The following is a 22,175-nucleotide window of genomic DNA, read 5'->3' as shown; positions in this document are numbered from 1 at the left end:
TGATTGCTACACTGGGTGGGCTATTTTTGGCATCTAAGTAAGATGACTTTGTTTTTCCTAATAATTCTTCACAAAGCCAGAAATTTGAGTTGGTATGAAGAACACAGGGAAACAATTGTGTTCATTTAAACAGTGCACTTTCTTTTATAAGGAGTTTAGTATGAACTTCTGTGCTCTTCCAACATCTTTACATCATAATAAAGAAATTATTTGGAAATTACAAAGCACAATGACCATTTTGATAATTTGGAGATTGGCAAACAGCTATTTTTGCATTTTGATAAGCATCTTTTTTTGTTACCCAACAATCATCCTCGCTCGTTTTAATAATAAAATAAAATCATAGATTCAGTAAAAGTCGGATAAAGCATATTATTTTAGTAAGGTTTTACAAATATATAACCGCAAGTTTTCAGTAAAGCAAAAAGATATATGATGATGATATGAAAAGCGTGACGTATCTATTTGGCTGGGCAGTTTTTAATCGCACTATAGCTTAAAGGGACTTTTACGATATAGTGCGATTAAAAACTGCATTGTCTTGACTTTTTATCATGGGGAGATTTAGCATAGCTGTTGTACGTTGATAAATATAAAAGAGTAACACCATGTTTTATCTGAGCTGGACTGAACTGGCAATTATAAATTTATTTTGTGCCATCGCTTTAATACAATGTTTCGGCACTGACTGACACTGTTAGCTGCATCGAGGTTTAGTTTTACATATTGTAAATATTTATGTCAGCTAAAATGGTAATCGCACACCCAATGTTTTATAGCAACTGGTCCCAGTTTAAAAAAACGGACGCTGGTGAATATGTATTATGCAACTGTACCGTGAATTTGATTCCCCCATTTTATGTAAATCCGTCTGTGACTTGGGTAATACGGATGACTTTTATTTTGAAGGCTCTGACCCCGCTTCCGGTTGAAAAGCAGGACAAGGAGAACGGTCTTCGCCAGAACTGCTGCTTTCTCGAACTTCGTTGATTAAGTCTTTATTCTATCTTGCGTTGGTGAGTTATATATTAAGCAATACCAAAGTATTAACGCTAGTTATTACGTTATATCTGTGTTTTGATAATGCGTCATATCAAGTTGATGAATGATCGGGAAAATGGCTGCTAGCGCCAAGGCCAACCACAATAGATTCCCCATTTCTGCACAACATCCTCATTACATCCACTTTTTAAACAAATTTCACCCATACTGAAATACGTTATTACTGTTATTAATGTTATTACAGTTTAACGTTACATAAAATATCAAGTTTTATCAATTCGTTATATTTTGTATGCAAGTTAAACGAAAGTAAAAGTGAAGTACGGAAGGTAAAGATTTCATTAAAGTTCATTTTGTGTAAATTGTGGCTTTAAAAATGAAACTTATCGGAAATGACTTAACCAGTTTATCACCGTACTAAATATATTGCTTTTGCTGGCTTTGATGTTAAGGACTTGATTCAGCTAACGTAGTTTTATATGACAAATCGAGAGACATCCACAAAGTGAATTATATGATTTTTCATCTCAAGGTAAGGCTGATACAGGTGACGCACCTCACCGGATACATCGGCAGATCTTCTACCTTAAGCTGATCACGTCAACATTTTACAATAAATTTTCGAAGATCAAATTCTCTTCAACATCTTTTTAACAGGTTAACAACAAGGACTGCTTTTTTGGCAGTGCCTAAAAGGTCCAACACGACTGTGCACAATGTCCTATAATCAACCATACCGAAACCCACAAGGGGACAAAGATGCACGAATCTATACCCGGGACTCGAGCGCTTACAGGTCAGGAGTTAGGAGCGCATCTCCGCACCGGGCATCTTCATCCTCATCAGAACTGCCTGTATTCCCGCCTAATAAGGCACTGTCCTTTCTGCATAGCTGCGGACTGGATGCTGAAGATCTTCAAACTCTGGCCAAGCTTCCAGAGCATCTCATCACAACCGATACCCTTCCTGACCTTCTTACAGAAATCAAAAAGAAGAAATTGTCCCACACTTCTTCACCCAGGTCCAGTGCACTCCCAGTCGCTTCGTCAGCTCGCTCCTGGGACGATAGGAGCCACGCTCAGTCGGTTGAGTATCCGTTAGATTTGCCTGTCCATCAGTCGTATTCCCTTAATCGAGAGCAATCCCAAACCTGGGATGACCACTGGGGAGATGTCCAGCAAACAAGCTCTCCAGCAGCATCAAGCTACGTGGTTGAGTATAACCATCTGAAAGAGAAAAAGTCGTACTATGATGAACTGTCTTATGCCACAGAACCATCAAGAGAAATGTCTTACTCTAACTATGGCAAAGACGTTGGTCACTCGTCACATTTTTCCAGCAGAGATGCCAGTCATTCCTCACATCTGTCCAGTAGAGACAGTCAATCCTCACATCTGTCCAGTAGAGACAGTCAATCCTCCCACCGGTCAAGCAGAGACCTCGGTCAGCCCTCGCAGCTCTCCAGCAGATACATCAGTCAGTCCTCGGTACGGTCGAGTAGAGACGTCGCTCAGTCCTCACACCTGTCCAGCAGAGATGTCGGTGTACATTCACACATCGCCCAACCTTCGCCCGTGTCCAACAGAAACGTTGGTATACCCTCACTCCTGTCCATGAGAGACCTCGCTCCAGCCTCACGTCTGTCCAGCAGAGCTGTCAGGCAGCCCTCTTGGAAGAAAGGCTCAGCTCCTAGAGTACCTACCAGGAAGGAGGCATCCGATTTCCATGGGAGGATTCCACCAGTGTTTCCCTACGCATGCGTACTCTGTGAAATCACGGTCCTCTCTAACAAGGTAAGTAGCTTTTCGCTCTCACAGATTCTACATTACCAGCTATTTACCTGACAGTTTCGGGCATAATACACATGAGCACGCTGTGGCATATGAGGTAAGTCTATGTAGCATGTTTATTAAGAGTGTAACTTGTGCGGTAGAGGGAAAGTTCAACCCAAAATTAAAATTCATCATCATCATGATGTACCAACATAAAAAGTTACACGAAAGTAGCCCACTCAAGTCAAACATATCCTCATCCTTCTGCAATAACCCTCAAATCTCATTCTGGTAAATTTGCTGCATCATGGTCGGTCATGAAATACGCAAGAACCAGCAGACACCAATGGCATACTGGCTTTGATGCTTCATGAAGCAGCTTTTTTTAATCTATGCTTCAGGAATTGAGATTTAAGAGCTATAGTTGAAGGGAAGATTATGGTAATTTTTTTAATATGAATTGTATTTGTCAAATTCCAAGAGAATACTCAATTCACATTTGGTTGAATATGCAGTTGGAATCATTGAGATTTAATTTTTTTCTCCTGTGTTGGAAAAACTCATCATCTTAACTGTATATATGACTTTGTTAATGCTCTCATTTTTAAAAGTCTCTCAGCAGTATGGACACACTATTGATGCACTGTAAATGTTGTCATTTAAGTTATCTAGAATGAGTTATAAATGGATAGTGAGAGATGTTATTTGTGTTTTAGGACTGGTCCGTGCATATAAATGGACCCCAACACGCTAATAGTCAACTCAGTCTTGTGGAAAAGTAAGTTTTCTTTTGTTTTCTTTTTTTCTGTCCATGCTCTTGTGCAACCATGATGTTAAACATGTATAGGAGACGAGCAAGAAGTTCAATCTTTTTAGTGTGTCAGGGGTTCACTAGCACTCACATATTGATATAATACTGATCTTAATGTACTGAAACATGTAGATTAAAGCAACTGCCAAAATGAGCAAATCAAAATGAATGTTTTAATCTTTTAGATATCCAGCATGGGATCAGACAATCCATTCTGCACGGAGGTAGAGTCATTCTTAATCCTATTTATACGTTTCATAAATTGTACATTTCCATAAATGTGTGGAACATGCTAAATGTATTTACCTTTTACAGGAATGAGCCTGAACTTGAGAGACCAAAGCATGGAACAATCCAGGAAAGAGGTGAAGTCTTTACCCCCTCTTTAGTCATGTTATCATTTTATAGTTATGCACTCTAAATAAGACCGGGTTGTGCTTTTTACAGATAGAATCTCAAGCCATAAAATAGGACCATCAGGCAGCAGAAGTGGAGCTTTGACCAGTAGAAGTGCACCAGCAAGCCGTAAAAAACTAAATAAAAATGAAGCTCCATCGAAGGTGGCTTTTGCGGTTTTGAAATTCAAAGTTTTAAATATTGCTGTAAATGCTTTAATTTTGAGACATTATTTGATTGTATTTCAATGCAGTGCAAAGTGGTGTGTATAAAGTTTGAAAATGATGGAGTGGATGAAGCTTACCTGAAACATTTGCTTGGCCAGTTTGGGGCGATTGTCAAAATAATTATGTTTCCTAATCTGGTATGGAAGTTAATTTATTATTATTATTATTATTATTATTATTAAAACTAAGTAACTACTTTTTAAAAATTGTGTTATTTTGTGCCTATATTTCCTTTTCATTATTTTGTCTTTTCCTAGCACATTTTTGTTTTTGGTAAAATTTAGATTTTTTTTTTTAGGCTTTGGCAGAGATGGGAACGACGGGCCAAGCAGAGGATATTGTAAAATATTTCTCACAAAACCCCTTGAGGTTCAAAGGGAAAAAGCTAGAATTTTCTCTGTCTGCAGCCTTCAGTTTCTTACAGGTCAGTTATATTCTGTAAACATTGAAGGTAATGCAAGCCAGGACTTTTTGATGCCAAGTGTTGATATAAACCTTTTATATAAAACAAATATGACATTGGAAAAAAGCATGTTGTTATTTAGCCATTTCCATCATTCTAATAGTTATATATATATATATATATATATATATATATATATATATATATATATATATATATATATATATATATATATATATATATATATATATATATATATATATATATATATATATATCTATATATATATATATATATATATATATATATATATATATAGATATATATATATATATATATCTTTTCCTTGCACTTTTTTTTTTGTTTTTGGTAAAATTTAGAATTTTTGTTCGCTTTTGTTGGATATATATATATATATATATATATATATATATATATATATATATATATATATATATATATATATATATATAAAATTATATTTTTCTTAATAAATAAAACAGAAAACTTTTTTCCTCCTATGAGCCCATGGTGTAAGCATCGTGTTAAGCTTGTCTTAACGAGCCGTTGCATTAGATCCTCGCTCACTTTCCACAACACTTTCCTAATGCCACTACTTGGCAGCTCTTTTAGAAGTCATTAGTTTCATCTTAGATACATGATTCTAATAATATTTAAATACTGTGGGATTCTAATCATATTTGAATACTATCCTTCATGTTTCAGGGCTCTCGTGTAGTGAGCTTTTCACCATTACCCTCTGGAGAAGGCGTAAGCTCTGAGTTGACTGCCATTGCCAAGCTCTTCGGATCAGTAATACATTCACAGTTTCTGCCACACCGGGTAGCCAAATATACAAATATTTTTCTTTGTTTGCTTTTATGGCTTTTCTTTTTCATTTTGGTCATCAATATAATGTACAGATTTTTTTCTTTGTTTTTTGCAGGGTTATGTGGAGATGGCTCTTGTGGAAGAGGCCAGCAAATTGGTGGACCACTATTCAACTAATTCACTGAAGTTAAAAGGAAAAACCATTACGGTTGCGTTCTCAACTGAATACCAGACACTTAGGTAGATTTGTTATGTTGGTTTTCCGAACTTTTAAAGACTTTGTGTCTTAAAGGCTTTTGTTTAGCATTGTTTGTTAGTGACATTTTACACTTTTTACTAGTTTATTGGACACAGTTTCCTTTCCTCAAAACGCTAACATGTTTAATAATGGTCTTTCTTTATGGTTTAGTGATATGGAATCTGACAAAGATAAATTACCGGCACATCATAGCAGCAACAGGAGGAGAGCGAGGAGGAGTTACAGCCCAAGAAGTAGGTCCTCCCGAAAAGACTCTCCCAGCCCCAAACGAAGAGCCTCTGAAGAGGGCTCCAATCCTAGCCAGGGTCACGACTCCAGGAAACGAGAAGAAAGTCGACTCTCTAGACAGGATAGCTCATCCAAATCGCATTTCAAAAATGGCTCTCCTTCAAAAGAACAGGAAGTAAAAACCGAAGAAGAGGAGGGTGAGGGGGAGATGGTTGGAGAAGACAACCAGTCTGACAACATGGATGAAGGTAGTGATCTTGAAGGGCTGGCAGTTATAGCAGATGATGGGGAAGAACTGAATACAGAGGATGAATACACGGTAGATGAAGACCTTGATGACGAGGCATTTGATACCTCAGATGCTCTGATCGATGCACCTGAAGATATGCAAATCATGAGCGAGTCAAACCAGACTATACCTTTAGACATAAACACATCAGACATACAGCCAGAGACTGCAGAGGGTGATGAACCTACTGCTACAACTTCAGAAAGATCAAACGAAGAAGGGAATGAGGAAGCCCAGGAGCCTCAACAAGGAGAGGAAAAAGAGCTTCAAGAGGAAAAGGAGGGCTCACTAGAAGAACAAAAAGGAGAGCAGAAAGAAGAGCTTAAACAAGGAGAGCAAATAGAGGAACTTAAACAAGACGAACAGAAAGAAGAATTTCAACAAGGAGATAAAAAACAAGAGCTTCAAGAAGAAGAGCACAAGGAGATTCAAGATAAAGAAAAAGAGCAAAACGATGAAACCATGACAGTGGAAGAGGTAAGCAAGAGTTACCCATGCCAACATCTAAAAAAAACCTTTGAGTGATTTGCTTGTGAGACACTGGCTGGGATTCCATCACCCTGTGTTAATGGAGATTTTAAAGTATCGTAGTGAGAAAGATTGATGAAAACACCAAATTTCGAATAGAAAAGCCTTTAATTCACAACTTCTATGCTCCCTTGAGGTGGTTTTAGGCTTAGGTGGTCTAAACTCTGAAATAGCTAACATTACACCCTCATGACTCTATTATGCTGTTTCTTGTTTATTGTAGGTTTCTAGGTTACCAATACTACAGTTAGCTGCTCTAGCGACTTGGTGGAAACTTGGTTGGCACTTAAAGGCCAATTTACACCACATATGCACATGGCAACAAACAAGTTGGCCAATTATTTAGAATGTTGTGGAAAAAAACAATCACATTCATGTTCACACTGCCCCAATTGCGGCACACAATAGTTACATCTAAATTAAGTGATCCTTCCAAAAAGATGTTTGCATGAAGCCTATCTGGTCCCTGGTCAGATTAAACGAGTTTGTTGGATAATTATTTGACACTGCTCAGATGATGCACTGCGGTTAGGCGATTTGACCTAAAATCAAAATCTCAATTAATTGAACATTTTAACTTGATTACAATGAATGAATGAATATTTTATTTTTTTTAGGGTTTTTTTGCCCTCATAGATTACTGACAGGTTTGTACAGTGAATATGCTCACATATTACAAGTGAGAGATTTTTAAATAAAAGGTGCATAGGAACTTCCACTTTTGGAAACAAAATTATTTTTTTTTAAGTTTTCAAAAGTAGAAAATAAGCATTATCTCTTCCAAATAAAAGAATTCTTGTTTATGCTGTATATAATATGCATGGGCTGGTATAAGATTGTGACTGTATGATAACCTTGGATAAAATTTCATGGTTTTCCAGTATTTTGATTACTGCTCTAAAATATGTCCTTTTTAAATGTCTGGTTAAAAAAACAAAACTTTTTTCCCCTTTGAAAGCACATTTATTTTGAGAAACATTTTAAATATTTTGGAACAGTAAACGTGATGTTAAATAATTAAAATAAATTATTGACTTCTGCTGTCTTCATTAGTTTCTAAACCACTGATTTCTTTAAAACAAATCTTTTCTGCTGGAGACACTGGTGTCCTAAAATAACAACAAAAAAGTAAGTAAAAAAATCTTACATATCCATAGGAATTTTTTGCGTTTCTAAAACCTTGACTTTCCAAAAACACGGTATAGTTATTGTCCCATGCCTAGTATATAATATTTTAAACAGTGCATTTCTTGAATCCTCTGTAAACAAATATTTTTATGTAAATAATACATTTAATTGTAATAGAAAATATGCCACCTCAAGGCATCTCTGGAGCAGCTTCCAATCATCTTCAATGTAGTGCAACCGTGCAACGTGTAGTTACATTTTTAAGAGGTGAGCTGGTATGTGACCACGTGAAGGCTCGCCGGACCATACTCGTGCATTCAACGCAAAAGTATATATCCACCCTTAACAGAGCGGGGTCACAAGACTCCACATGCGGTAGGGAAAGTAATTTAAAAGAATTGAATTGTAAAAATTTGATCTATCATAGGTTCTGAATGTCAGTTTCTATTACCTTTCAATTAATCACTCAGTCCTATGATCTACATTCCATTATATAGTGAATTATTTCAGCTGATAGTGAGAAAAAAGAATTTGACTTAAACACTTTGAATTCAATTGTACCTGTTCTGTTTGTAGGAGGCCGCAGATTCCTCAGAGAATCTAGAAAACACACTGACAGAGCAAGGTATGTATTTTACTGTTATTAGGTAATTTAAGCATAAAAACAATCAAGTTTTTATAAAATGATTTTACTGACTAGAGATTTCAGAGAAAATTGATCAATATGTCCATTCTGTTTTAGGTGATGAAATTAAGATCTCTGCTTCAGGAATTGAGGTTGGTTTTTCACCTCATATAATAATTATTTTATTTTTTTTTTTTAATTAGCAAGAGTGATTCTTTATTTTTTTATTGTTTTTATTTTTTAGGAACAGTATGGCAGAGTTCTTGAGGTCGCAGGTTTTCCAGTTGCTAAAAAGTATAGTGAAGCAGATTTGCTGAAAATTGGGGAAAAATATGGAGATGTGGCAGGCTGTTGTTTGGTTCGTAGCAATCGAAAGGTAAAGTGTTCAAATCACATCATTTCAACATTAAATAAAAGACAAGAAGTGTATGCAAAATGTCAAATTCTGATATACAAACAAATTCAATCTAATTCAGCAGAATAATTTAAGCCTTAACAGATTCTTTGCATGTACATTACATGTTCAGTGCTTCTTAAAACAAGGTAGTTTGGATTTGATTAAAATTATCTTAATATGTGTGTATTTTTATAGTTGCAAAATTATTTTAGCCATTTCATAGATTTAATCATTTAAGTAAAACACTTAAATTCCACAAGAATATGCAGTTTTACAAACTGATTTCTGCATATTTTATTTAAAATGTTCTATTAGAATAATCTTAATAAATTGTTCAATAGAACTTTTACTCAAATTAAATTGGGTTTATCACAGTTCAGCATTGCTTTAAGACAATATCAGATTATTATGCCTCAATGTAATCATACTGGCCAAAAAAGGGCTCACACCAGAGGTCTCAAACTCGACTCCTGGATGGCTGCAGCTCCGCACAGTTTTGCTCCAACCCTAAGTAAACACAGCTGATCTAACTAATCAAGGTGTTCAAAACTACTATAGACCATTAAGCAGGCGTGAGTTGGAGGTGATGGAGCTAAACTATGCAGAGCTGTGCCTTATCAGGAATTGAGTTTGAGACCACTGGATTACACAATGGTTATTCCTATTCATTGTCACCCAGCCCTATTCTTAAATGTTCATGATATGTTTTGTATAAGTTGTCAACATCAGTGTTTCCCAACCCTTTTCCTGGAGGCACACCAACAGTACATATTTAGGATGTCTCCCTTACCTGACTAATTAACTTCAGGTTTTGGAGTCTCTTCTTATGTTCTAATTAGGTGATTCAGGTGTGTTTGATTAGGGAGACATTGAAAACATGTACTGTTAGTGTGCCTTCAGGAACAGGGTTGGAAAACACTGGTCTACATGATGTGTGCAGAAATTTAGTAGTTTTAATTTAATGTTTGTTTCCAGGTGGAAAAGGCATTAATTGAAATGGTGAATGCTGCTGATGCTGCAAAACTTGAAGCTGATTGTAAAAAGCAGCATATTAAACTAGGTGGCAAAATCCTCAGGATTAAGGTGTCTGAGAAATACAACCAAGTGAATGAAGGGTAACTTGCATTTAAATGACTAAAGCATTATTTTTCCTAATAGATTTATTTATCGAATAATATTCTGTTCTGTTTCTCAGGAAAGAGGTTGACCACGCGCCTGGGAAAGTGGAATGCGATGACTTGATGAATATTGAAGATATAACTCTGAATTTTGAAGATAAAAATACTGAGCCCACATGTTCAGTGGCACCTATTGAAGAGACTACAGTCCTGATGTCAGAGACCGAAACCACAGAAGAAGCTGAGACTCCGCTGGAAACCAACATGGACTCATTCATGCAAACATCTAGTGATGAGGAGGTAAAATCAAGAAATAAACTCACTCAGGCTCTAAAAGAGTCTCTGAGATAATCTTGTTGATTATTTACAGCTCAGCTAACACAGTGGTTTTCATTTTTCAGGAAGTGTATGGCAGAGTGATCCGAGTTCGAAATCTTCCAATGTCTGATGAATACACTGATGCAGATTTTCTGAAAATCGCAGAACCATATGGGACAGTAAAACGTCACTGGATGTTTCGCCTCCATCGAACAGTAAAAAGTTTCAAATAAAATTCAGTGTACATTTTTCAATCAGATTGAATGTTTCACTAAATTAAATAATAAAATTTTTTACCCCCCAAACCAGGGACTAATTGAGATGGAGAATGCCTCTGAAGCTGAGAAGGTCGTGTCTGCAGCCAATATGAATAAAATTACAGTTGCTGGAAAACATCCCAAGATTGCAGTGTCCACCAAACATGCCCATTTAAATAAAAGGTATCACATAGTAATGTATCATTCTTTGTAGGAGCTTATTTTTTAATGGAAAGCCTTTCTGCATATTCTGATAAAATGCAGCAGGTGTATCTTGTGCTGTAAATGGTTAATCGTAACTAATTGTGTACAATCTAAAAGTTATTTTGTATATACTGTATACAGTGCTCAACATATGTAAGTACACCCCTCACAAATCTATCTTTTAAATTTACATTTTTAATAGGAAGCCATACAAGATTATATTTGTGCATATACATTAGATTAGTCAGCACTGAAGCCAAATCTGGAGCTGATCTAACAAAATAACTTAAGGTAACAGTCCGAAAACTAGGACACCCAAATCTGTATGTTATAGAAAAATATTAAATACAAATTTAAAAAAAGAGGAAAAATTGAGAGAAACAACAAAAAAGGAAAAAATTGGTTGAAATTTTGTATGTTTAATAGTTTTATCTTTCAATTTCTAAATATGTTTGGTGACTAAAATATTATTTTAATAAAAATATCTGTTTAATAAATCTGTTTTGTTTACATACACCAAAATACATTGCCTATATTCACTGAATTCATTTGTATTCATTCAATATTCATTTTCAAAATGGGGTGTACTCAGTTATACTGAGCTATGTATATTGTGTATATATAAATACACTCGTCCATGTATAGATGTGTATATACAAATTATTGATACATTTAAATATGTAAATATTTCTGCATATATATACATGATTAATGTACATAGTACGCGTGCATATATTATGTAAATGTCAGATTAGATTTTGTAAGTGATTAGTTGTTGAACAGCTATTATCAATGATAAAAATCAGTCATTGCTTTCTTAAACTGAATTGAAAATATCTGCTTATTTGTTTTGTTTGCTAGGTACTTTCTATACCAATCTGAGTTGGAGAAGACTAAAGATGAATCCAGCACACAGAATGATGAGGTTAGTCATTATCGCCATTATTATGGAATTTAAATGCCTGGTTTTACACACACACAGTTGAAGTCAGAATTATTAAATTGTTTTTTTTCCTCAATTTAAAAAAAAAAATTTTATTTATATTTTTTCAACACATTTCTAAACATAATATTTTTAATAACTCATTTCTAATAACTGATTTATTTTATCTTTGCCATCATGACAGTAAATAATATTTGGCTAGATATTTTTCAATACACTTCTATACAGCTTAAAGTGACATTTAAAGGGTTAACTAGGCAGGTTAGGGTAATTAGGCAAGTTATTGTATAACGGGTTTGTTCTGTAGACCAGGGGTTCCCAAACTTTTCAGCCCGCGGCCCCCAAAATGACTATGCCAGTGACTCGCGACCCCCGATATCCTCTGAGGTGGTTATAAATACAGAAACCTTGCATGGAATGGTTGACCATTTGACCATAGACCCAAGTCTATTCTTCATTTATTTTTTTTAATGAATGTCAGTGCTGTTAATGGGCCAGAAAGTTTAACCTGGTGTTATAAAATCAATCTGCTCCATCTGACTCTACTGCTGCATCTTTAATATAATGTAGTTACCCGGGGGGTCGCATTCCAATAGTACTAGTAACTGTAAGCTACTATAGTAACTATATAGTAACTATAAACAACAATATTTTTCTCTTCAGTAGGTTATGGATAAAATATGGTAATTATTATGGTTTAATAAAAATAGATTTTTGTAAATCACCAGGCAACCCCTCTTCAGTGTGCCGCGACCCCCACTTTGAGAACCACTGCTGTAGACTATCGAAAAAATATATAGTTTAAATGGGCTAATAATTTGGTTTAAATCGTTTTTAAAAAATTAACAACTGCTTTTATTCTAGCAGAAATAAAACACAACTTTCTCCTGAAGAAAAAAATATTATCAGACATACTGTGAAAATTTCCTTGCTCTGTTAAACTTCATTTGAGAAATATTTAAAAAAGAAAAGAAATTCAAAGGTGGGCTAATAATTCTGACTTCTACTGTATATTAATGTACATGTTTAGTCATATACTTGTTTTGAAAGCTTTCAGTTTCTGCTGTGTAGAACACTTACTGATGCCGTTTGTATGTTGAAATACAAGAAGCAGGTTCCTGAAGCAGACAATGGAACTGGAACACAAGCGGAAACACAAACACTCCTGATGGATCCAGTGGGTAAGAGAAGGTTTCACAATCCTTGCTCGTAGACAACAAGATGATTACACGCACAACCCTGCAAACAGCTCTGCAGGGTACAAACACTCATGGAAAACCACCAACTTATCATTTCCAGACCTGGAGCAATTATGAAAAAATATGTACAGTGGTGAAAATGGGTTGTTTGCAATCATGTGGTTCTGGTCACGCACAAACATCACATTGAGGGCAGGAAGTAAAAATCTGAATGGGAAACCTAGAGGAAAGTGTGTATTTGCATTTTTTTAACCATATTTCAAAGGAGGTATAAATTTTAAAAACTACCTCAAATGTTTGGCATGATCGTTATATCATGAAGAAGGCTGAGTTTTCTACTAAACTAAAATATATTTGCCTGCCATTGAGATGGTATATACTGTAATCCACCACATGAAAAAATACTACAGTGATTACTAGTGTTTTGAAGCATACTATAAATAATTACTTGAATTAAACTATACTAGTAATTGTTGCTGTGGTACATTAGTACATCTATCTATCTATCTATCTATCTATCTATCTATCTATCTATCTATCTATCTATCTATCTATCTATCTATCTATCTATCTATCTATCTATCTATCTATCTATCTATCTATCTATCTATCTATCTATCTATCTATCTATCTATCTATCTATCTATCTATCTATCTATCTATCTATCTATCTATCTATCTATCTATCTATCTATCTATCTATCTATCTATCTATCTATCTATCTATCTATCTATCTATCTATCTATCTATCTATCTATCTATCTATCTATCTATCTATCTATCTATCTATCTATCTATCTATCTATCTATCTATCTATCTATCTATCTATCTATCTATCTATCTATCTATCTATCTATCTATCTATCTATCTATCTATCTATCTATCTATCTATCTATCTATCTATCTATCTATCTATCTATCTATCTATCTATCTATCTATCTATCTATCTATCTATCTATCTATCTATCTATCTATCTATCTATCTATCTATCTATCTATCTATCTATCTATCTATCTATCTATCTATCTATCTATCTATCTATCTATCTATCTATCTATCTATCTATCTATCTATCTATCTATCTATCTATCTATCTATCTATCTATCTATCTATCTATCTATCTATCTATCTATCTATCTATCTATCTATCTATCTATCTATCTATCTATCTATCTATCTATCTATCTATCTATCTATCTATCTATCTATCTATCTATCTATCTATCTATCTATCTATCTATCTATCTATCTATCTATCTATCTATCTATCTATATATATATATATATATATATATATATATATATATATATATATAGAGTGTATATATAATAAGCGTGGACGCATAGTCTACATTATCATTTTTTTTGTAAGTGTTGAAAAGGGCTTCGCAATAATAACCATCTAGTTTTGTTGCAAGGGTTGCATTTCTTTTTTGTTCTGTCAATGAACTTGCTGTCAACAGACATTCATTACTGCTGCACATATAGACATTATCGTTACGGTGGTTCATTCTGCCCAAAAGCCAGTAAAGACTTGGATTATAGCAAAGCAAAATGGAGATTTCATTGCAACGATTACATGGCAGGGTACGTTATTTATATTCTCTTGGATATAAAAGTGTGCTGGTGTTTGTATCTGATTTTTATATAACACATTAACATATTTAAACACATAGCTAGGCCTGTTTAAACTTTATTGGTGCTGTCAAGTGAATTATCGCATTCAAAAAACGTTTGTACACATGGATGTAATGAATAACTGTTTATTACATGCCACCTTTTCACCTGTTTTTCAGCCAGTTACTTGAACTTTCCCCTCTTTATGAGCAAAAACCTTTGGAAGTCTATAAAAGCTGTTTGGCATTTCTCATTTTAGCCGATTTAAACCATTAAAAACAATATAAAACAGAAACATTTTGATGTTCTGATTGCGATTCCTATGTAAATGAATCCCTTCCTGCCCTCCACCGAAATCTGAATTTCACGCGTCATCAATGATGTCATGTTGAAACAACCTATATCAAAGCTTTAAACGGTTATGTCTTTCGTATTATATTGCTGCTAATTAATATAAAACAGTAAGGCACATAAGACTGCTTTTATCACTGATCTGTTGTACTCTACTAACAGGAATGGAGTTTGTTCGACCTGTGGTGGGTTATTTCTGCAACTTGTGCAACGTCATCTATGCCAGTGAGGAAGAGGCCAAGGGTGAACACTGCAGGACCCCCTTGCATCACCAAAAACTAAAGGCAAATACTTTCACAGTTTCTTGCTGAATTTTGCTTTTCTGCACGTGTGTGCATATCTATCAGATTTGATGTACTGTAGTAAGTCTACAGGACTGACATTTGCTTTCTTTTCTTTTTTCTCTTAGGAACACAATGAACAAAACGGTTCAAAATAAACCATGACCTGAGCCTAAAATCCTTCATATACATTCACCATTAAAGCGTTCTCTTGTTAATTTACATATTAATATGCAAAGTTATGAATAATTTCAATATAAATAGAAAATTAGTTTTTAATTTCAGGCTAGCACCTATTGTGTTTGTTTTGGTGTTTTTTTTTATTTTTAGCTAACAATTTTATCTTATAATCAAGAAAAACAAATCTAAATGCATGTACTTTCTCGCAACGTCCACGTGAAGTTTCTAAGTAAAATAAAATGCAGTACTGTTGATTCTGCTGCATGTGTTATAAAAAATGCCCGGCCGTTTGTTTTCTTCTCAACATTTTTTTGTGATGCTATATACATAAAGCAGATTTAATGCAAGTAACGTGTCTACTCAAATGTTTCAAATAAGATTTTAAAGTCCCCATGAACATGGCCATTATATAATAGATAGTTTTAAAAAGAGATCTTAGTGGTTTTATTATTAATGCATTATTAAAATTAAATTATTAATATTGTCAATATTAATATTGTTAATGTGAGTTCAATGCCCACATGACTTAACAATGACACTTAAAACAAATATATACTGTAATGTGTTAGACCTTACCTGTTTTTTTTAAACCAGGTTTAACAGTGTTGCCAGTTAGTCACTGTAGCAGAGCAGTAGCGGTAACTAACTGAAAACTGCTTACAGTTAATTACTGTAGAGTACTGTAGTTCTATACGTACAGCATAATAGCTACTGCATACACATTAATTGTATATCATATATCGTAATAGTAGTTTTACTAAACTTAATCAGTATTAACTGTTAATAGAAATAGAAAGCGAATCAATTCTTCAGACAAATGTCTTATTGTTTTGGCAGCAAACAAATAAACAACAGAAAATGTCTAACAAAATTAAACAAATCAGCAGAAATCAATACATTTTCTATTTACAGTCAAACAAAAAGGTTAAATTAATGAACAACACATGCAGTGTATATAGGACTTGTGTGCTGAAGTAGGATGGGAACTCCAGGAACTGAGCTTGACACCGATAGTACAGTGTTGGGGGTAACACATTACAAGTAACGCATTACTTTAAAAAGTAACTCAAATATTACTTTTACATTTTTTTGTTTAATTTGTCTTTAAAAAATTGTGTATAAAAACTGCGTAGTTGCCAGAAAGGCACATTACACTGTTTGCATCTGTACGTTATGGCAAAACCTATATAGATGAGTTTTCCAATTAATACATGTACTTCAATGAAAGTAACTTGTGAGGAGATGCTAACTAGCTAATGATGTAGCTTTCAAGATAATAACAATTTGATTTGATACACGGACATTATTTTAGAAACCCTCAAAAATATTGGAATACATTCACACACTTCCTCATTGTAGATTCTTATTGAAGGCTTAAAACATATCAGACTCTCATCTGAACTGCGACAGAGAATGGAGCACACTCCGAAGTAAACATCTGACTCCCTTTAAGGGGCAGAACATTTGTGTTTAGAATAAGACAGACAGTCTGTGTTTGTGTGTGTAATGTTGAATACAGTATATACTGAATGCATTGTTAGAAAAGTGGGTAATTTGTTGAAATTCACATGACTTTATTCATATGAAAATGCCGTTCATTTATGTTGAGGGATGAGCAAATCATGATAAAATGTAGGAGTGGTGAATAAATTCATATGAATTTGCCACTAAATCAAAAAGTTAAGAATTGCCAAGTGATTGTTTGGATTTGCTTTATTAGTGCAAAGACATGTTGAAAGCATTTAAGCAGCCACAAAATCTAATTCCCTAATTGGCACCTAAGTGTAAACTATGTGATGTACTGTGATTTTCAAACTACTTTGTTGGGTTAAAATTTGATTTTGAAATACAAATTAGGATCCTTAAGTCCTTCTTAATGAACTTTCTCTATAAGTCTGAACCAAGAATTGTGCTAGATATTTTATAGAATGCACACTTTCAATGTACTTCATATCTTTTGTTTTTAAAACTACTTTTCAGATCAGCATTTTATATTATTCATTATGTTATTTAGTTCACCAATATAAAATGTCCCAATAACTTACTCGTCTTACCTAACATTCAATGCATGTTTATTTCTATAACGCTTTTACAATGTAGATTGTGTCAAATTAAACCATTGTTTCTGTCTGAAGATGAATGCACTTCTCTATAAATAGCCACAGAAAGCATCAATGTAGACGGGACAGTGATTGTTGGACAGGAATTTACCATTTATCATCACAGTTGCTACCTGTAATGGCTACATAAAGGAAATTACTGTAGTTTATTCATTTTACTACACAATTTCATACAAATTCTACTCGTTTTACATTGAAATACTGTTTTCATTTATTACAGCAAAACACTGACTATTTTAGGGTTATTTACTGCATAATCTACAGCAAGGGTTACAGTGGACAATTTAAATAACTGCCACAGAAAAGACATCTAACACTCTAAGCCCACCTCCACCCCCTTCCTTTTGGAAGGACATCTATTTTACATTCATTCATTCAGGAAATACCTAACCTCTAACCATTAGTTTCCAGTCATTGCTGTGTAATTCCTATTTTACTCCACATGCTGCACTCCAGTCTGTAAAAGACAAAGACACGACTAACAGAGCTCGACATGCCTGCTGAACTCCAGCAATGCACAAGATGTTCTCTGGTGTTCATCAGATAATTCTCCACTGATGCTCTTGTGAGTCTCCTTCTTTTGTCTGTTGTTTGTCCATTACTTGGAAAAAGAAACACCTGCCACAGACAAGACACCTAGCTAACTATCTAAGCCCACCACCACCCCCTTCCTCTTGGAAGGACATCTATTTTTCATCCATCCATCCATGCCAATCTGTCAAAGAGAAAGATATCAAGTCTTTAATTATTCTTGATACATTTCTTTGGAAACTAACTCTATTGTTCAGTCTGTTCAAGCAGTTCTACCTGCTTCCTGAGCTCCAGGTCTTCCAGTTTATCTCCACCGTTCCCCCTTGTGAGTCTCCTTCTTCACTCCAACCTGCAAAAGACAAAAGCTGCGTCCCAAATGGGACACTATACACTATGAGGTTATACACTATGTACTTATGCACTTACACACTCGACAGCATTGTACAAGAATGTAGTGTCGTCCCAAATAGAACACTACTGGTCATTTACTAACCACAGATGATGTTTGACAGTTGCCAAATTAGTGAAACAAATGACCAAACTATCAAATAATACCTGCCATGAGTATAACCGCATTCATCATCAGGAAGCAGCATTATCACTCTCGAAGGAGAATTTTGCTTTCATAATCCAAAATAATCAAACTTAATTGCCTGATAGCTGCACCCCTTCCGCTATGTGATCAAAACTGCGGCTGTTGAGTGAGTCAAGTGTCCAACAGTCCACACTTCCAACCACCACTACTTCATCTTGGAAGGACGTCCATTGATTCACCCGTCCATCTGATTTTTTTAATATATATTCCTCACCATCTAGTCATTGCTGAGGTGTGTGATTCCCTTTTTTTCCATGTGGTCCCTTCTGATCTGTAAAACTCCTGTCTGGTTTCTAAGCCTGCACAGTCAAATATCCGGTTTATGGACTATCATCATCTGCATCAATATGCTCATCTGCTTATACTCACCTGCCATTCTGCAGATAAATATTGTTTATATTATTCACCTGAATCCCATCCCTTCTGTGACACTCTGTAAAAATTAAAAGTCTCCTCCTTCTGCATGTTGTGTGTCCATTACTTGAAAAAGAAACACCTGCCACAGACAAGACACCTAGCTAACTATCTAAGCCCACCACCACCCCCTTCCGCTTGGAAGGACATCTATTTTTCATTCATCCGTTCAGGAAATTCCTAACCAGACCATCAGTTTTCAGTCATTGCTGAGGTGTGATTCCCATTTCTCCACATGTCCCAGTCTAATCTGCAAAAGACAAAAACAAGCTTGACAGATCTCTACTTGACTGCTGATCTCCAGCAATTAACAGAGTGCGAGTCTCCCTCTTCTGCCTGTTGTGGTTCCATTACCTACAATGTAAATAGATGTACTATTGTAAACTCCAGTAGTCTGAGCTTGGCCCAAGCCCACCACCACCCCCTTCCTCTTGGACATCTGTCGTTGATAGGTGATACCTAATTATCAGTCTTATCATTGCTGAGATGTGTGATTCTCTACTTTCTCCACTCCACTCTGTAAAAGACAAAGACAGTATCTATTTAAAGGAAATACCCAACTATCACTGTAATCATTATAATATATCATTTTAAATGTTTTATGAAGTTAATTTGATTCAACTTAAAATGAAGCCAGTACCTAATTTATTATGATGTACTTGTCATTACTGAGCTGTGTTTCCCTGTTCCTCCACATGCTCCATGCCAATCTGTCAAAGAGAAAGATATCAAGTCTTTAATTATTCTTGCTACATTTCTTTGGAAACTAACTTCATTGTTCAGTCTGTTCAAGCAGTTCTACCTGCTTCCTGAGCTCCAGGTCTTCCAGTTTATCTCCATCTTTCCCGTTGTGAGTCTCCTTCTGCTCCACTCCAACCTGCAAAAGACCAAAGCTGCGTCCCAAATGGAACACTATACACTATGAGGTTATACACTATGTACTTATGCACTTACACACTCGACAGCATTGTACAAGAATGTAGTGTCGTCCCAAATAGAACACTACTGGTCATTTACTAACCACAGATGATGTTTGACAGTTGCCAAATTAGTGAAACAAATGACCAAACTATCAAATAATACCTGCCATGAGTATAACCGCATTCATCATCAGGAAGCAGCATTATCACTCTCGAAGGAGAATTTTGCTTACATAATCCAAAATAATCAAACTTAATTGCCTGATAGCTGCACCCCTTCCGCTATGTGATCAAAACTGTGACTGTTGAGTGCGTCAAGTGTCCAACAGTCCACACTTCCAACCACCACTACTTCATCTTGAAAAGAGGTCCATTGATTCACCCGTCCATCTGATTTTTTTAATATATATTCCTCACCATCTAGTCATTGCTGAGGTGTGTGATTCCCTTTTTTTCCATGTGGTCCCTTCTGATCTGTAAAACTCCTGTCTGGTTTCTAAGCCTGCACAGTCAAATATCCGGTTTATGGACTATCATCATCTGCATCAATATGCTCATCTGCTTATACTCACCTGCCATCCTGCAGATAAATATTGTTTATATTATTCACCTGAATCCCATCCCTTCTGTGACACTCTGTAAAAATTAAAAGTCTCCTCCTTCTGCATGTTGTGTGTCCATTACTTGAAAAAGAAACACCTGCCACAGACAAGACAACTAGCTAACTATCTAAGCCCACCACCACCCCTTCCTCTTGGAAGGACATCTATTTTTCATTCATTCATCCACTCATCCATTCAGGAAACTCCTAACCAGACCATCAGTTTTCAGTCATTGCTGAGGTGGGATTCCCATTTCTCCATATGCCCCAGTCTAATCTGCAAAAGACAAAAACAAGCCTGACAGATTTCTACTTGACGGCTGATCTCCAGCAATTAACAGAGTGTGAATCTCCCTCTTCTGCCTGTGGTTCCATTACCTACAATGTAAATAGATGTACTATTGTAAACTCCAGTAGTCTGAGCTTGGCCCAAGCCCACCACCACCCTGTTCCACTTGGACATCTGTCGTTGATAGGTGATACCTAATTATCAGAGTCTTATCATTGCTAAGATGTGTGATTCCCTACTTTCTCCACTCCACTCTGTAAAAGACAGACAACATCTCTTTAAAGGAAATACCCGACTATCACTGTAATCATGACAAAATATCATTTTAAATGTTTTATGAAGTTAATTTGATTCAACTTAAAAAATGAAGACAGTACCTAATTTATTATGATGTACTTGTCATTACTGAGCTGTGTTTCCCTGTTCCTCCACATGCTCCATGCCAATCTGTCAAAGAGAAAGATATCAAGTCTTTAATTATTCTTAATACATTTCTTTGGAAACTAACTCTATTGTTCAGTCTGTTCAAGCAGTTCTACCTGCTTCCTGAGCTCCAGGTCTTTCAGTTTATCTCCACCTTTCCCCTTGTGAGCCTCCTTCTTCTGCATGTTGTGTGTCCATTACTTGAAAAAGAAACACCTGCCACAGACAAGAAACCTAGCTAACTATCTAAGCCCACCACCACCCCCTTCCGCTTGGAAGGACATCTATTTTTCATTCATTCATCCACTCATCCATTCAGGAAATTCCTAACCAGACCATCAGTTTTTAGTCATTGCTGAGGTGTGATTCCCATTTCTCCACATGTCCCAGTCTAATCTGCAAAAGACAAAAACAATACTGACAGATCTCTACTTGACTGCTGATCTCCAGCAATTAACAGAGTGCGAGTCTCCCTCTTCTGCCTGTTGTGGTTCCATTACCTACAATGTAAATAGATGTACTATTGTAAACTCCAGTAGTCTGAGCTTGGCCCAAGCCCACCACCACCCCCTTCCTCTTGGACATCTGTCGTTGATAGGTGATACCTAATTATCAGAGTCTTATCATTGCTGAGATGTGTGATTCCCTACTTTCTCCACTCCACTCTGTAAAAGACAAAGACAGCATCTATTTAAAGGAAATACCCAACTATCACTGTAATCATTACAATATATCATTTTAAATGTTTTATGAAGTTAATTTAATTCAACTTAAAAAATGAAGGCAGTACCTAATTTATTATGATGTACTTGTCATTACTGAGCTGTGTTTCCCTGTTCCTCCACATGCTCCATGCCAATCTGTCAAAGAGAAAGATATCAAGTCTTTAATTATTCTTGCTACATTTCTTTG

General features: G+C 35.4%; 2 protein-coding genes across 7 annotated transcripts in view; one reads left to right on the top strand and one right to left on the bottom strand.

Annotated features, from left to right (window-relative positions):
* Window positions 1-22,175, bottom strand: part of arhgef37 (Rho guanine nucleotide exchange factor (GEF) 37) — a 284,253-nt gene that overhangs the window by 39,528 nt on the left and 222,550 nt on the right. The window lies entirely within an intron of this gene.
* On the top strand, window positions 912-15,368 carry matr3l1.1 (matrin 3-like 1.1). Of its 6 annotated transcripts, none has more exons than XM_056471978.1 (22): window positions 914-1,016; window positions 1,660-2,795; window positions 3,491-3,552; window positions 3,771-3,809; window positions 3,901-3,950; window positions 4,033-4,145; window positions 4,235-4,345; window positions 4,507-4,632; window positions 5,338-5,454; window positions 5,558-5,682; window positions 5,852-6,695; window positions 8,451-8,499; window positions 8,617-8,651; window positions 8,744-8,875; window positions 9,872-10,011; window positions 10,092-10,314; window positions 10,416-10,547; window positions 10,642-10,772; window positions 11,655-11,718; window positions 12,845-12,917; window positions 15,072-15,193; window positions 15,319-15,368. In XM_056471978.1, the coding sequence occupies exons 2-22, from the start codon at window positions 1,719-1,721 to the stop codon at window positions 15,346-15,348; spliced, it is 3,795 nt and encodes a 1,264-aa protein (XP_056327953.1). In that variant the 5' UTR covers window positions 914-1,016; window positions 1,660-1,718; the 3' UTR covers window positions 15,349-15,368. The 6 variants fall into 6 exon arrangements, with proteins under 6 accessions (XP_056327954.1, XP_056327951.1, XP_056327953.1 ...); XM_056471977.1 differs by having other exon boundaries at window positions 919-1,016; window positions 1,535-2,795; XM_056471979.1 differs by having other exon boundaries at window positions 912-2,795; window positions 12,848-12,917.

The sequence above is a fragment of the Danio aesculapii genome, chromosome 14, assembly GCF_903798145.1.
Source record: "Danio aesculapii chromosome 14, fDanAes4.1, whole genome shotgun sequence".
NCBI lineage: Eukaryota > Metazoa > Chordata > Actinopteri > Cypriniformes > Danionidae > Danio > Danio aesculapii.
The sequence above is the reverse complement of the archived record's forward strand: the minus strand, read 5'-3'. Positions and strand labels throughout refer to the sequence as shown.